At 35.9% G+C, this 14920-nt stretch overlaps 2 protein-coding genes across 2 annotated transcripts; both read right to left on the bottom strand.

Moving 5' to 3' along the window:
- Positions 1–2340: 2340 nt before the first annotated feature.
- Positions 2341–4422, bottom strand: LOC110941819 (dof zinc finger protein DOF5.6). Its single transcript, XM_022183494.2, has 2 exons — positions 4242–4422; positions 2341–3610 (listed from the first exon to the last, which is right to left on the bottom strand). The coding sequence occupies exons 1-2, from the start codon at positions 4290–4292 to the stop codon at positions 2594–2596; spliced, it is 1068 nt and encodes a 355-aa protein (XP_022039186.1). The 5' UTR covers positions 4293–4422; the 3' UTR covers positions 2341–2593.
- An 8852-nt stretch (positions 4423–13274) lies between these two features.
- On the bottom strand, positions 13275–13754 carry LOC110943929. The gene has a single exon (XM_022185660.1). It carries the CDS (start codon positions 13752–13754, stop codon positions 13275–13277), a length of 480 nt encoding a protein of 159 aa, XP_022041352.1.
- Between the last annotated feature and the right edge of the window lie 1166 nt (positions 13755–14920).

Raw genomic sequence — 14920 nt, forward strand, 5'->3', positions numbered from 1 at the left:
ATTTGGAGACTAAAAACGGATAAAGGAAGTTTATGGAAATCGGTTATTGAGGCGCTTCACGGGTCGGGAAGAAAATGTTCTTATTTGCCGCTAAACTCCGCTATTTCTGGAGTGTGGAAGAACATAGTGAAATCGGAGGAAGGCACAATCATCAAAGGGAAAAAGATCTCTTCTTTCATCAAAAGTGTTCCTGGAAACGGGAGGTGTATTAAATTTTGGTCTGAGCATTGGATCGGCGACAGCCCCCTGATGGTTTCCTGGCCAAATCTGTATGAAAAGGAGGTTGAAAAAAATTGTGTTATTGCGGATAGGTTGGGCTTCGGGGTTAACCAACCGGTGTTTTACTGGAACTGGTTGGGTTCGAACCTTTGTGATAGAGATAGGGTGGATCTGGGTGAGTTGGAGAACATGCTGAGGGACGCTCGGTTGACGTCTCAAGCGGATAGATGGAGCTGGGCTGGGAACAAGGACGGCGGGTTCACTTCGGCTTCAATTAGAAAACTTCTTGTCGATGAAAACGCAGCTTCTTTCGACATTGTCATGGGTTGGGTTCCGTGGGTTCCGGCTAAATGTGGTATTTTTTTCTGGAGAGCACCTCAAGACAGGATCCCGACGAGGTCTGCGTTGATCAGACGTAATGTTTTCATACCCGATTCCAGTTGCGGTTTTTGTGGAGTTTACGAAGAATGCCTGGACCATGTTTTCTCAGGCTGTGAGACGGCGATGAGAGTTTGGCTTCAGTTCAGCGATTGGTTGCGGCTCCCGGCTATGATTGTTTTCGGTTTCAGAGATATTGCCGAATACCATAACGTTTGGAAGCTGAACAAAGAGGAGAAGGAGGTAGTTAAAGGGCTGTTAATGATAAGTTGTTGGGGTATATGGAAGGCAATGAACGAAAAGATCTTTTCTAACGGGCCAGGAAGAAGCGAAGATATTATGGGGGTTATAAAGTCTTTTGGCTATCTTTGGTTAAAGAATAGATCGAAATATAAAGACATTGTTTGGGTCGAATGGTGTAAATTTCCTTTGTATATGTTGTAAGTTGTTTTAGCGGGGCGGCCGGTTTTTGGTCCGTTTTTGCTGTTTTCTATAAAAGTTACATTTCAAAAAAAAAAAAAACATAAAACTAAACTGCTTTAAATAACTTTTCATAATACCTACATCTTTTTTTTTTATATATATTTTAACAAAACAAACCTATATGATAACTTTCACATTAATTATTCACTCAAAAACCCTCAATCAAAGACATCCTTTAACAACTACGATTTTTGTCTTTTATCAATGATTAAAGAATTCATGTTTGTTTTATTGTTTATGAAATTCCGAGAGCCGTCAAAACACAAAGAGACATAGGGGTCAAATGCTAATGAGAACGCACATTTCAAGACAATTTTGGCTTTGCTTTCATCACCTTCCCTTTTACTTTTGTAATTTTATTTACTCTCTCAAATCTTATTTCTTTAAATTGTGTAAACTAAATCTTTTTAGCAACCGTAACATCTGTTATCTTAAAACTTCGAAACTCTATCAATGTTTGCTTACCGACAGAATAACGGGGTTTGCATTGAATAGATTACTTCAAATGAAATAATAAGAAGAAAAACTGCTGTTCAAAATAAAAAAAAATACGAAAAATTGATGTTCTATAGCTCTATTGATGTTATAGCTTAATAAAACTATATTGAGCAAATGATTGTCACTATTAACATTATAACAAACATCTTATCAAGATGATTGTCTTATAATATAACTTTGACTAAGTTATAAAGTTGGCATCTAAATGTTCAAACCATTTCATCTTCGAAACGATATATTATCTTACTTTTTATGTTTTTCTTTTTTCTCTCACTCTTATGTTTCAAGTGAGACAAAATTAAAATTGAAAAAGGTAAGATGACCTCACTTCACTGAGGTGTGGAGATATTCTATATATAATCCTACATGCCAACTTTTAGTCCCTCACCCCTTCAAAATAATTTTGTATAGTTTATATGTGAAAGCATTTCTTTTCTTTTATAAACTTGTGGTATGTATGATATAGCCAGAATTATATTCACACATATCAACTAGCATTTAGATGTGACTAGGCTTGATGCAAAACTACTATCGAGCAAGGATTTCACTGGAAGCAGCCTCTCTATTTCTACGGGCTAGAGATAAGGCTGTCTACATCTTACCCTCCTTAGACTCTATCTTAGTTTTGCTATTAGTAAGATTTACTGAGTATGATGATGATTTAGATGTGAGTAGGTCTAGTTTATGAAATTAAAGCAGCCGATAAAACACAGGCAGATCTAGAAAATAACAATGATCGAAAAAGACATTAATCCCTTGACAGAATCTTAAAGAGATCATATATCACTTGGATATTAGTTTTAAAAACATTAAAAAACACACTAATTTGCTTTCTTAACGTGTCACAAAATCCTACAATCCTGAATGTCGATTAAAATACATCCACCAACACTACTAAATATATAATAATAATAATATTAATTAAAAAACCAAGATCCAAATTCCACCAAAGCAGTCATTTTTGGAATCCCATTCATACTAAAACCTTCAAACCCTAACCCATGATCCGAACCCATTACACCAATGAGTTCGTCGCTGACGGTCCATACCCGCTCATTAACCCGCCCCACGACGACCCAATACCCGTCAGGTACGCACCACCACTTCCGCCGCCAGAACTCGCACCACCACCAGTTTGATCTTGCCATTCTAAAGCCAAAAGCTTTGGCTTTACATCAAGAGAACTAATTGCATCCTCATTCACATCATTCCCATCATTATTATATGCAATCAAACCTCTTTCCATAAAAGGATTATTAATAGAATCAAGTGTCATTCCACCAAAAGGTGAACAAAGATTACCACCATGATAATTTTGTCCCATCACATTCACACCACCCATCTCCGCCGCGTAACCACCGCTACCCATCATCCCCATCAACTGACTACCACCACCACCACCATTATTCTCCATGAAGTCAATAGCCCTAGTAGCACTCCCATTCAAATTCTCAAACATAAAACTCGGAATATTACTAGAAGTCCCAATGCCAAACAAATTATTCGCCGAAAACTGCATCGTTGAGTCCGGATAGGACAGTTGAAGATCAGTCGAGTTCATAATCAACTGATGATGGTTATGGCTATGGTTATGATTAGGGTTAGCATTAGGGTTTAGGGTTGGGTTTAGGTTGATCAAATGTGAGTTTTGCTGGTGTTGGTGCTGGTGTTGGTGGATGATATTGTTATCGTTACTGTTACTGTTATTGGCGGCTGCCGAAGTGGATTTCTTGGAACTTGAAGAGATTTTTTTGTTTTTTCGGCAGCCGCCACCAACAGGGATGTTACGTAGCGTGCCGCCTTTGGTCCAGTACCGGCGGCACGTTTTACAGAAGTAACGGGGTTGAGTGAGTGAGTAGTTGTTGTAGTAGCAGAATTTGGTGTGTGTGGAGTCACAACGTGGACATTTGAGGGCTTGATCGTGTTGTGGGCGGAGCCTACGCTCCATTAACGGGCGGGAACATGCAAGCATAGGATCTGTCATTCCTGATGGTGACGATGAGTCCATTCCTGCTTCCTCCGGAATTGTGCCCTACAAATAATAATAAAGATGATGTTAGAGTAATCATTATCGTCTATTTTGTGTCAGGAATTGTACTTTCAGAACATTCATTTAGAATGTACAGAAAGAAAAAGACATTATTATTATTAATTTATTATTATTATTATTTTTATTATTATTATTTTATTTACAATTTATGTTATCTTAAAAATGAAAAAAAAAAAAAATATATATTAATACAATGTTGTATTTTGAGATTTCAAAATAGAACTTATATATTCTGTTATGCAGTTTGTGAAACTCTATATGCATAAGAAAATATAAATCCTAGGGGTAGATTGTGTTAAAATGGTGTACTCGTTAACCAAGTATCACGGGTTCAAATCATGCAGAGTATAGGTGTCGTGATTTTAAGAGTTGAGTAGGTATAGTCGTGTAGAGTAGAGAGTATGTATGTATTTGCCAATTAAAAAAAGCTAGCACAAACTGGCCGGAAATAAATCAAGAATTGTGTTGCATATTGAATATGTAATAAGTATATTTTTTTGAAATAGACAAATTAATTAAGCATACATGGCAACTAGTTTAAACTTACACATAAAACATAATCTTTGATATACGATAACTATATAACTAGTCTGATCATAGTGTTGTCAGGTACCTGAAACCAGTCGGGCGAGTCCATGCAAACTTGAAGCGACGTTAAACCCATTTGATATTCAAAGATATAAACCAGTGTAAGTAATACTTACTATATAAGTAGAAAGCGAAAACCCTAACACACAGTAAGTGTGTTGAAGTGTGTGTGGTTTAGAGCGTAAATGTGAAGGATGCAATGAGGACTATGGTGATGGGAGTGGATGTAAATAAGAAGGAAGAAAAAGCAACATGTGGGGGGTAGCTGCTGCCTCTGCCGTCGGTGTCACATTCCCGATGTGGACCCTGCACAGTAACGGACGGGTGAGATCTTATGTGTGCTTTTTGTGGAGTGTGATCGTGGCCGTTGGATGGGCGGGACATCTGACTGATGTTGACAGTATGATGTTTTATTATGTTAAGAACCGAAAGATCAGACTGCTTTGTGGGGTATTGGATTGTCTGTGTAGGGGCCCACTACGTCGCTTCCAACACGCAAGGCATAAATTCTTTTTTTGATGACGTGTCGCAATGGATGGTGTCCACGTGGATAATGCCAGTGTAATATCTTACTATTCGAAAACTATTGCAATTTTTAACAATATACAAAAACACAACCATTTTAAACACAAAACCGACAACATTTAGCTAACGAAGATAAAGATCAATGGAGATATTAGATAGACACCTTTGGAAATAGAACGAAAAAAAGTGAGAGATGATTAAAGGGGTGGGACGAAGGCAACGATTATAGGAGGGTAGGACCCTCGGCGTAATTTTATCAATAACAAAAACAAAATTTATAACATGCGAACCTGGTTGTCGACATAAATGGCTCAAAAATTTTAGTTAGTGAAATCTGACTAATTGATAAACAAATGTATTTTACATAGTTAGACACCAATGTGGACTAGCCCACTTGATAGTGGTCTATGCCGAGGGTCATCTGAGTAAGGGAATATTTTAGAATGGTGTAAATTAGAGGGGGTGACATTCGTCGTTCAAAAAAAAATAGTTAGACACTTCATTAAATTTATACACCAGCCAACATGCGACTAGAGTATAAGAATCAATGGCGGACTCATGAATTATTTTCATGGTATGCGAACAATGGGTCAACTAAACATTCAAATGGTGTGATCGGGGCTTTTACCGATAAAATACATTAATTTTTTTTAGGAGTGCGTCCTCCCACTCTCGCCCCTACTTGGGTCCGCCCCTGATAAGAACTATTTCTTTCTAGTACAATTTTTCATTTGGAATTTTATATGTGCGTTAGACCCTACAAAGTCGATTTCAGAAACTATACAAATGCTATGATCATGGTCAAAGAAAGAAAGAAATTGCATTAACGAGATCATACAATTGCGTTAGTTTGTAATAACTGATATAATTAAGATCATTAAAGATAAATTTCATTAACATGCACACATTGTATTTGTTAGAAAAAAGTAACATGGAAAGAGAGAAAATTTATAGCATGTCAAAATTCCCTATTTTTTAAAATTTTTTAAAGTCATTACTCATGAAACAATTAAGGGGATCTATGAGTTTTGGTAATGATTATATTCTGAGTCTAAAATTGGCACTTTGTTCTTTCTTTACACTTAAAAAGAGTTTTTCATCATTAAAAGACAACTCAACAATAAATCAAGAATTTTTGTAGGCCATCATTAATAGTTCAATCATGCAATTCAAAATTTTGGGAATACGTTTTTTGTTCAAAATTAATTTAACTTTTTTTTTGAATGGCAACACGGAACTTTATTAATCAAACCCAAAAAGGCCCATAGCAAGATGCTATGATAGCCATATACATTACATCAAAACTTAGCAAAAAACACAACATCAAAACTTACAGTAACATAAACACACAACTTAACTACAACATGAAAAGTACACACAACTTAACTACATCAAAACTTAGCAAAAAAACACAACATCAAAACTTACAGTAACATAAACACACAACTTAACTACACCATGAAAAGTACACCCAACTCTCCCAAGAATTCAATTGTACCTTCGATTTGTGCTCCATCCATTGATACGATTCTTCTTTTATTTCTTCTATCATTTTAAAAACTTCACCATTTCTTCCTTGAAATACCTTTTCGTTTCGTTTTTTTCCAAATGATCCAAGTTGTCAACACGAAAATAGCATGCACCGCCTTTTTTCTTTTCTTCGGCCAGCTTTGCTCCTCAAGTGCATTGAATATTTCTCCTAATGTCTCCTGCTGTATAATTGTTGGTGCCTTAACCCATGAGCCGATTTGTTCCCATACTCCTTTAGCCTCTCTACAATTAACAAGAACATGGTCCGGTGTTTCTTGTTCACGGTCACACATTCTGCATAAATCCGATGGTATCGGTACCCCTTTTTCTCTTAACTGAGTTGCCGTCGGTATCCTCCCTTTTAGGGCTCTCCATACGAACAAGTGTAGGATCGCGAGACGACCGAACGAGTCGATCAGAAGAGTGCTCAGACTGAATTAGAGGCGGAATTCATTGATCCAGTCTTTGTTTAGCTTGATTTCACTATTAATTGTCTCTTGTATTGATCAAAAAGCTGTTACAGACGCGGAGACACTTTGACGGAGCTTCGCCGTCGCAAATCACAACTAGACTACTACTCCCTGATTTCGCTTATAAGAACCTATTTATAGGCTACTGATTTCGCTCATAAGTACACAATATCAGTAGGAGCGAAATCAGGTATTACGTTTCAGGCGAAATCAACTAATAGACATTTGGAGCGAAGTCAAGATTATCATGTGATTTCGCTTGTAATGACAGAAAGTCATTTGGAGCGAAATAATCACTAATTCATGTTTTCTTGATTTTCGTGCTCAAAACAATCAGCCCTAAACTAAGACTCGAACGAAGATGTAGTCGACAGACAACTGCACCAACAGACTCCCCCTTGAATGTTGACGGAATCTTCAGTGAGAGTCTTCAACATGTCAACTCTTCAATCTTGATCGGTCTTCTTCAGGAATTCTTCCTGGAATCATGTACCCGGATCTTTCTCTGGCTCTAACTTTCGTCAGACTCCCCCTTGCAGCAAGCTGGGATCGCTGTCTGGAATTTGTTATCACCTTTGAAATCAAATCCTGGCTTTTTCAGTTTAAGCTCTTCTTAGATTCTGATGCATCTCCTGGCCTTCCATAGCAACAGGATCAGAATCCTACACAACTCAAACACTCTATTACAACAAACAATGTTGTGATTCAACTTAATGAATCAATTAAACATTTGAAAATCTTTCACATTTGAAGTTTATCAAACTTTAAAACATTCCAAAATCTGATTCAAATTAATGAATCATATTAAACATTTCAAATCAATTAACCAACCCATCTGTTCATCATGTTTAGCCTTTGAGATTTTGAATATCAGCTCTCCAATATCAATTGTCGAAAATCTTTTTGGATTTTTCAAAATATGAAACATAAATGCAATAACCGAAATTAAATGCAGAAATGAAGTATGTACAAACATATTTTTGTGAGTTTGCGAAAGAGAATCATATCAGTTTTTAGACACATCACAAGCACCGTTAAGCTTTTAATCGTTTTAAGTTCTAAACGATTCACATAGATTGACGATATTGTTGTCCACTTAAACTCATTCTAAAAACTTTCGACATGTTTACCGATACGTTTAGGTATATTAATTTTGCACTAAATTCTTATGGACCCCACGATCTCAGCATATCCCCTCATCATGCAATACACTAACTCAAGTAGTGCCTTTAAACTTTTATCAACTGTGATTTGTGCGAAAATAACGCAGAATGTTTAAACATTAACAATCAGGTCGATACTTCCGTATACACAGAGAAAGTCCAATGTTTAAACAAAATAAGAAAATAAAAACAAGTTGAAGTTGTTTAGGCTTTAACCACCAGGTCGATACTCCCGTATACGCAGAGGTGGTCCAAAGCTTAAACGAAACACCAAAGAAAATAAAGCAGAACGTTTAGGCAATAACATCTAGGTCGATACTCACGTATACGCAGAGGATGTCCAATGCTTAAACAAAATAAAGAAATAAAACAAGTTTAAATCTTTGCAAAATAAAATGCACAATCACAGTGTCATATTTAGTAAAGTTGTGAAAATTCACAAACTTAACCAGTTTTATGCGTTTGGCATTCAGCAATTACTGAGCAGGCACACAATCAAGAAGGACAAAACTAAGTATTATGCTATCAATCATGTTTCCCACTAGAACTAGGCTTTTTCTTTATGTTTGTATCGTTATTGCAAATCTACTAGTCTAGCTGAGCCTATCGTCACATCTTTAGTGAGACCGTTTAACACTTTAAAACTTTACATATCTCTAGCATGCTGTGATAGACCACTGATTTTCTATCATTTCCTCTTGTTTCAGCAAAACTCTTTTTTTAAATTTTTCATGTTTTTGATATTTTCAAATTTTCTAATTTTTTAAAATTTTTACACCCCCTAAAATCAAAATATGTTTCAATTTTGATTTTCTGTGAAAATTTGAAACAAACTGTACAAACTTGACAACTTGATGAGAATCACTTCAATTCTCCATCCACCTTGCATAAACAATCAGAACTCCCCCTGACAACAAACTATTTTCCCATTATGATTTCAAAACACTTAAGTTTGTTTTAATCAAAATGGTTTTTCCGGAAAACTTAGTTTGTTTATCAACCACTTGTAGGTTCGGGGTTACTTCATCACTTTGTTTTTCTCAATCACATGGAAGATTTATCATTTCTGGATTTTATCATAAAACCACTTGTAGAAAATCAAGTACAACTTAATGTCCCTGATTTACAACATGTAAGGCGAAAAATCACCAGAGTGAAATTTCTCAAGAAATGTGCCGATTCATGTTCCACGCTTACCAACCTGGGAACTCCGGCAAGTCAGGCTTTTCTATTTGAACAGATTCACCCAAGCCTGACGATCCTTGGGTGATTTTGAATTCTTGTTTAACAATGGTGGAAAATTTGCATCATCCATTGTTAAACCCAAATTCTCCTTTTTTACCTCAACACCAGGCTCCTCTGGCTTTGACGAATCAGAATCATTGCCTGCACATGGCTTGTCTGACTTTGACTTGTCAGATTCATTGCCTGAAGGTGGCTTGTCTGACTTTGACACGTCAGATTCATCACCGACCATTTTCTTCTTCTCCTTTTCTTCTTTCGTCCTCAGATTTGTATCCGATGAATTCGTCTTGCTTGACTTTGCAATCGAGGGAGTCGATTCATTAGAACTCTTATTTGATGCAACTGGTGAACCCGAGGACAAAATCTTCTCCAAATATTCTCTCGCCTTCTTCCTCTTCTTTCGCATCTGTCTTTCTGCCCCTGTGAAAGTTTAACTTTCTTTTCTTGAATTGTCTGTTCTTGAACTTTAGGTTTTAGAACCTTCTGTTCATGGGGCTTGACATTGACTGGAATCTTTGCCAATTTTTGAGAATTAGCCCTCAATCTGTTATTTGATCTCCTTGGGCACTCTCTGGCAATGTGACCTCTGATGTTGCAGTTAAAGCATCTCCTTGTCTCATAACTCCAACCTTGGCAGTTAACAGCAATGTGTCCTTTCACTCCACAAGTGTAACACATTCTGTTATCGTACCATTCACCACTTTCACACCAGATGCTCAGATCATAACATTGTCTGGCTTTGTGGTAATCATCACTCTTCTTGAAAACTGGATTTGGCTTTGAAGCACTGTGGTCAAACCTGCACCACTTATTACCAACAATTTTTGAGTTTTCATTTTTCAATTTTTGTGATTTTTGATTTTGATTGGATGATCGATCTGATGAGCTTTTATTATCTTTTTGAACATTTTTCTCATTTTTAATTTTTTGTTTCTATTCCACTTTCTTCTTCAAAGGTTTTTGCTTAGAGCATTCTCCCTTTTCAGTCGATTGTAGCACAGTTTTCTGAAATTTTTCTTTTAATTTCAAAAATAATTTTGTTTTTCAATTTTTTTCTTTTTCATCATTAGATTTCTCATCACAATCTTCAACTACGACTTTGTCATAGTTTGTGACATTGTCACTTATTGGAACAAAATTGATCGGTTTTGGACAGGGGAATTCAGAAGCAGTCACAAAACCTTTCAATTTCTTTTCAAGTTCATCAATCTTGTTTCTTGAATTCTCAACTTCGTTTTCAAGCTGAGATATTCTTTCAAGATGAGACTTGATTGATTTTTCATTCTCAATCTTAATGTTTTCAAGAACAGATTTTTCATTTTCCAAAACTTTTAACTGTTCTTGAAATTTTGTTTCATTTGCTTTCAGATTCTTGTTTTCCAGCTTTATCCAGAAATCTTCATTTTCTGAAGATTTATTTTTGCTTTCAAAGTCTTTTTCTTTCTCTTTCAAAACCTTGTTTTCTGATATTAAACTGTTTAAGTCATTTAACAGTTTAACATTCTCAGATTTCAACTTCTCACAATGTCCCTGTAAATCCAGAATCTGTTTTACATCAGTTTGCTTTTCATCTTTCAACTTCTTGACTTCCAATGTCAAACTTTCCGCATCCTTCAAGAGTTTGTCATTGTCAGTCTTAAAGTTGTCACATTTGGAGCACACTGATTCAGAATTTGAAGATTCATTCTTCACAGATTCTTCATTCTTTGAAATCTCCTTTGTCTCTGTCTTGTATGTTCCTGCACAAAAAAATTTTAACGAAATCAAGAGGATTCGCATTATCATCAATATAACAACCCCTCCTCATATCATATTTCAAATTTCTTTTTGCTGCCCAACAAACATTGATTCTTTTGTTTATTTCATATATCACGTCTAAACTCAAATCATCTAAATTCATTTTTACTTTATCCATAAAATCTCTCTTCTTTTTATAAATTTCATAACTGTGATTTTTAAGTTTACTGATGAATTTACTCAAAGATAATTTTGAAAAACTAGAATTTTCTCTCAGATTTTTCAAAAAATCATCCCATTCAGCTGGTAATCCATTAGCAAACTTTGATACCATTTCAGCTTCTGATATTATTATCTGATTTTCTTTCAAATAGTCAATCAAACGATCAAATCGCTTCTCCAGATCATCCAACTTTTCATTTTTCTTACACAGAAAACATTCGAATCGGATATTCCACACATTTTTAGGCAATCCTTGATAATGACTACTGAAATATCCTCGATACCAATCATTTATCTTTTCAAGATCATTGTTTTCCTTTTCATCAAACATTTCTGCCATATTCCAAATAATCCCGACACGTTTTTTTTTTCACAAAAACAACCTGTCAAGCGAAATTAGAGTTTTCAAGTGGAAAACTCTTTGGAGCGAAATCACTTGTTAAGCCTCCTTGGAGCGAAATAACCCTGATCACTGGAGCGAAATCTCAATCTTTGAATCCCAGGAGCGAAATCAGATTTAACTTGGAGTGAAATCACTCTTGTATTTGGAGCGAAATTAGATAAATGTGTCTCTGGAGCGAAATTAACAACAAAACTTGAGCGAAATCTCTGAAGTTGCACCCTGGAGCGAAATCAAACCAGTTTTTTTTAGAGCGAAACTAAACAACTTTGGGCGAAATCAGACGTGTCCTTCTCGAGCGAAATCAGCTCGGAGTCAATTTTAGTCCATTTTTAGTCCGAATTTAGGTGTGAAACTTTCAAGGGTTTATCTACGTCCAATTTCCTATAATTTGTGAAATTTTGAGCAGGTTTTGACTAGTAAGTCTCGTTCTGTTGAAGAAAGAAGGTGTAGAAATCAGAATTTTCCAACGAAAACGAGCAAAACGGTAAGAACTCTTCCTCCTGAGCTCTGATACCACTTGTAGGATCGCGAGACGACCTAACGAGTCGATCAGAAGAGTGCTCAGATTGAATCAGAGGCGGAATTCATTGATTCAGTCTTTGTTTAGCTTGATTTCACTATTAATTGTCTCTTGTATTGATCAGAAAGCTGTTACAGACGTGGAGACATTTCGACGGAGCTTCGCCGTCGGAAATCACAACTAGACTACTACTCCCTGATTTCGCTTATAAGAACCTATTTATAGGCTACTGATTTCGCTCATAAGTACACAACATCAGTAGGAGCGAAATCAGGTATTTCATTTCAAGCGAAATCAACTAATAGACATTTGGAGCGAAATCAAGATTATCATGTGATTTCGCTTGTAATGACAGAAAGTCATTTGGAGCGAAATCATCACTAATTCATGTTTTCTTGATTTTCGTGCTCAAAACAATCAGCCCTAAACTAAGACTCGAACGAAGATGTAGTCGACAGACAACTGCACCAACAACATGCTGCATTTCTGTGCTGCCCAATTGTTCCAAAAATAATTGTCCGCTACTTCGTTTAAGTTTATGTTTCTTTCCAACGTACTCCGAACACTTTTAACCGGGAAGCTTTGATCTTTGTCACCGCACCACACCCACCTATCACTACCTTCCGCCAACCGAAACTGATTTAGTATACCCAGTAATTCTTCAGCTTGTTGTTTTTCATCTTCTATTGTAGGAATTCTCGACCAAGCCCAATCCCAAATAGTACCCCCATTAAGTTGTTTGTAACATTCTTCTATTTTAGCTCTTTTGTTTATTACAATATCATAAAGTAAAGGAAACCTTTCTCTTAATGAAACTTCACCAATCCATACATCAATCCAGAACATCGTTTTATCGTCGACACCAACTTTGCTTGTGAGATTATTTTCGATTACCACTCCCCTCTTAAACATATCTTTTCTAACTTCCATAATAGTTTTCCGTACCCCTGTGTAATCGATTTTCAATGGGACTGCTGTGATTCTTCTCTTATTTTTATGGATTGTACCTATTACTTTTGCCCATAATTGTTGCGGTTCCGTTTTCAACCGCCACCACCATTTAACCAATAATGCCAGGTTTAAATCTCTAATACTTCCTATACCCATACCCCCAAACTTTTTAGATGCTACAATTTTTTCCCATTTAATCCATCTCATCTTTCTGTTCGTGTTATCCCCCCCCCCCCAATAGAAATTTCCTCCTTATTCCTTCTAAAACTTTTATTACTGCAACCGGACATTTTTACAAAGAAAGATAGTAATTAGGTAGAGTACCGAGTACCGATTTCACCAAAATTGCCCTTCCTGCAAAAGATAACAACTTTGCTCTCAAGTTTGATAATCTCCTGTTGAATGTATCTATTACTTCCTTCCAATTTTGAACTCGGTTCATATTTGCTCCTACTTTCAACCCCAGATATGTGAATGGAAATTTTCCCGGTTTGAACCCGAAGCTATTCGCCTTAGAGACAATCTCTTCCTCTTCAACCCGTACACCAAAAATCTGACTTTTCTTTGGATTAACTTTTAAACCAGACACTAAGTAATAGCATCTTAGTATCCGTCTCAGATTTTTTATGTTACTCTCTTCCCATTCTCCCACGAAAATTGAGTCATCCACAAATAATAAATGAGTTATTGTTATTTCTTCCCCCGGTAACTTCACTCCCGAGAATAATCCTGATGCTTCGGCATTAACCATCATTACGTGTAATGCCTCCATCGCAATTATAAAAAGGAACGGGGAAAGAGGATCCCTTTGCCTCAACCCCCTTTTGTGTTGGAACTCCTCGGTTGGTGCCCCATTTACTAGGATTGATCCCCTCCCGCTATAAAGTAGTCCCATAACCCAATTCTTCCACTTCGATGGAAAGCCCATATGAGTTAAAACAGAAATAAGAAATTTCCAGTTTAACGTATCGTAGGCCTTCTCAATATCCGCCTTAAATACAAAAAATTTCTTTTTTCATTTTTTTCTCCCAACCAACCACTTCGTTAATTATTAGCGGCCCATCTATAATATTCCTACCCGATATAAAAGCCGATTGAGAATTTGAGACAACGCTATTTAATACTGATTTTACCCGATTAGCCAACACCTTTGATATAATTTTGTTGACTACCCCAATTAGCGAGATGGGGCGGAAAGCGGAAAAAACAAGCGGATCGTTTACCTTTGGAATGAGTGCAATAAATGATGAGCTACAAGAATGGTGGATCGAACTAGAGAAATAACATGTAAACAAATATATACATCAACCAATTTTTTTAATTGTAGCAGGTATACATTTCATTGAGTTAATTACACCATTAGTCCCTATGGTTTATGTAAAGTAACAACCTTAGGTACTAATAGTTTAAAGTAACAATCTAATGTTTTAACTTTTGATTTTGTAACATCCTAGGGCCTTAAGGCTAACGGTTGGTAAACACTAATTGAAAACTTAGGGTATTTTTGTCAATTAAGAACTTAGTACCCAACTTTGTTACTTTATAGAAACCACAGGGACTAACCTCGCAACTAACTCTGATAGTATTTAAAACCCATATTTTATCTTTTTTCTCTTTTTCTTTAACTAAGTTTTTTTATTATTTAACTAAAAAATATAAAAAATGAGGACAAACTAAAACACACTAATTTATAAAATCCAAAATGGTCAATATGAGTTATAAAAAAACTTTTCTAAACCATGGAATAAGTCACTTTTAACTCTAAGCCTTTTTATACATAATTCAATTCTAGTAAAAAAAAACTAAAGTTTATATCCATCAAGAACTAAATTCAACTTTATTAAAAAAGCTGCACATCGTTGATCAATATGAAGTTTAGTTTGAAGGTGGTCATCAAACAATAAAGCAAATATAAAGTTTATATCCATCGTACACCCA

Source organism: Helianthus annuus, chromosome 5 (assembly GCF_002127325.2).
Source record: "Helianthus annuus cultivar XRQ/B chromosome 5, HanXRQr2.0-SUNRISE, whole genome shotgun sequence".
Lineage (NCBI taxonomy): Eukaryota > Viridiplantae > Streptophyta > Magnoliopsida > Asterales > Asteraceae > Helianthus > Helianthus annuus.

Coding starts and splice junctions, on each gene's coding strand:
- LOC110943929 (XM_022185660.1), bottom strand. CDS start 13,754: ATGGAGGCATTACACGTAATGATGGTTAATGCCGAAGCATCAGGATTA.
- LOC110941819 (XM_022183494.2), bottom strand. CDS start 4,292: ATGGGTTTAACGTCGCTTCAAGTTTGCATGGACTCGCCCGACTGGTTT. Junction 3,611..4,241: donor ACTCGCCCGACTGGTTTCAG/GTACCTGACAAC, acceptor TATTATTTGTAG/GGCACAATTCCGGAGGAAGC.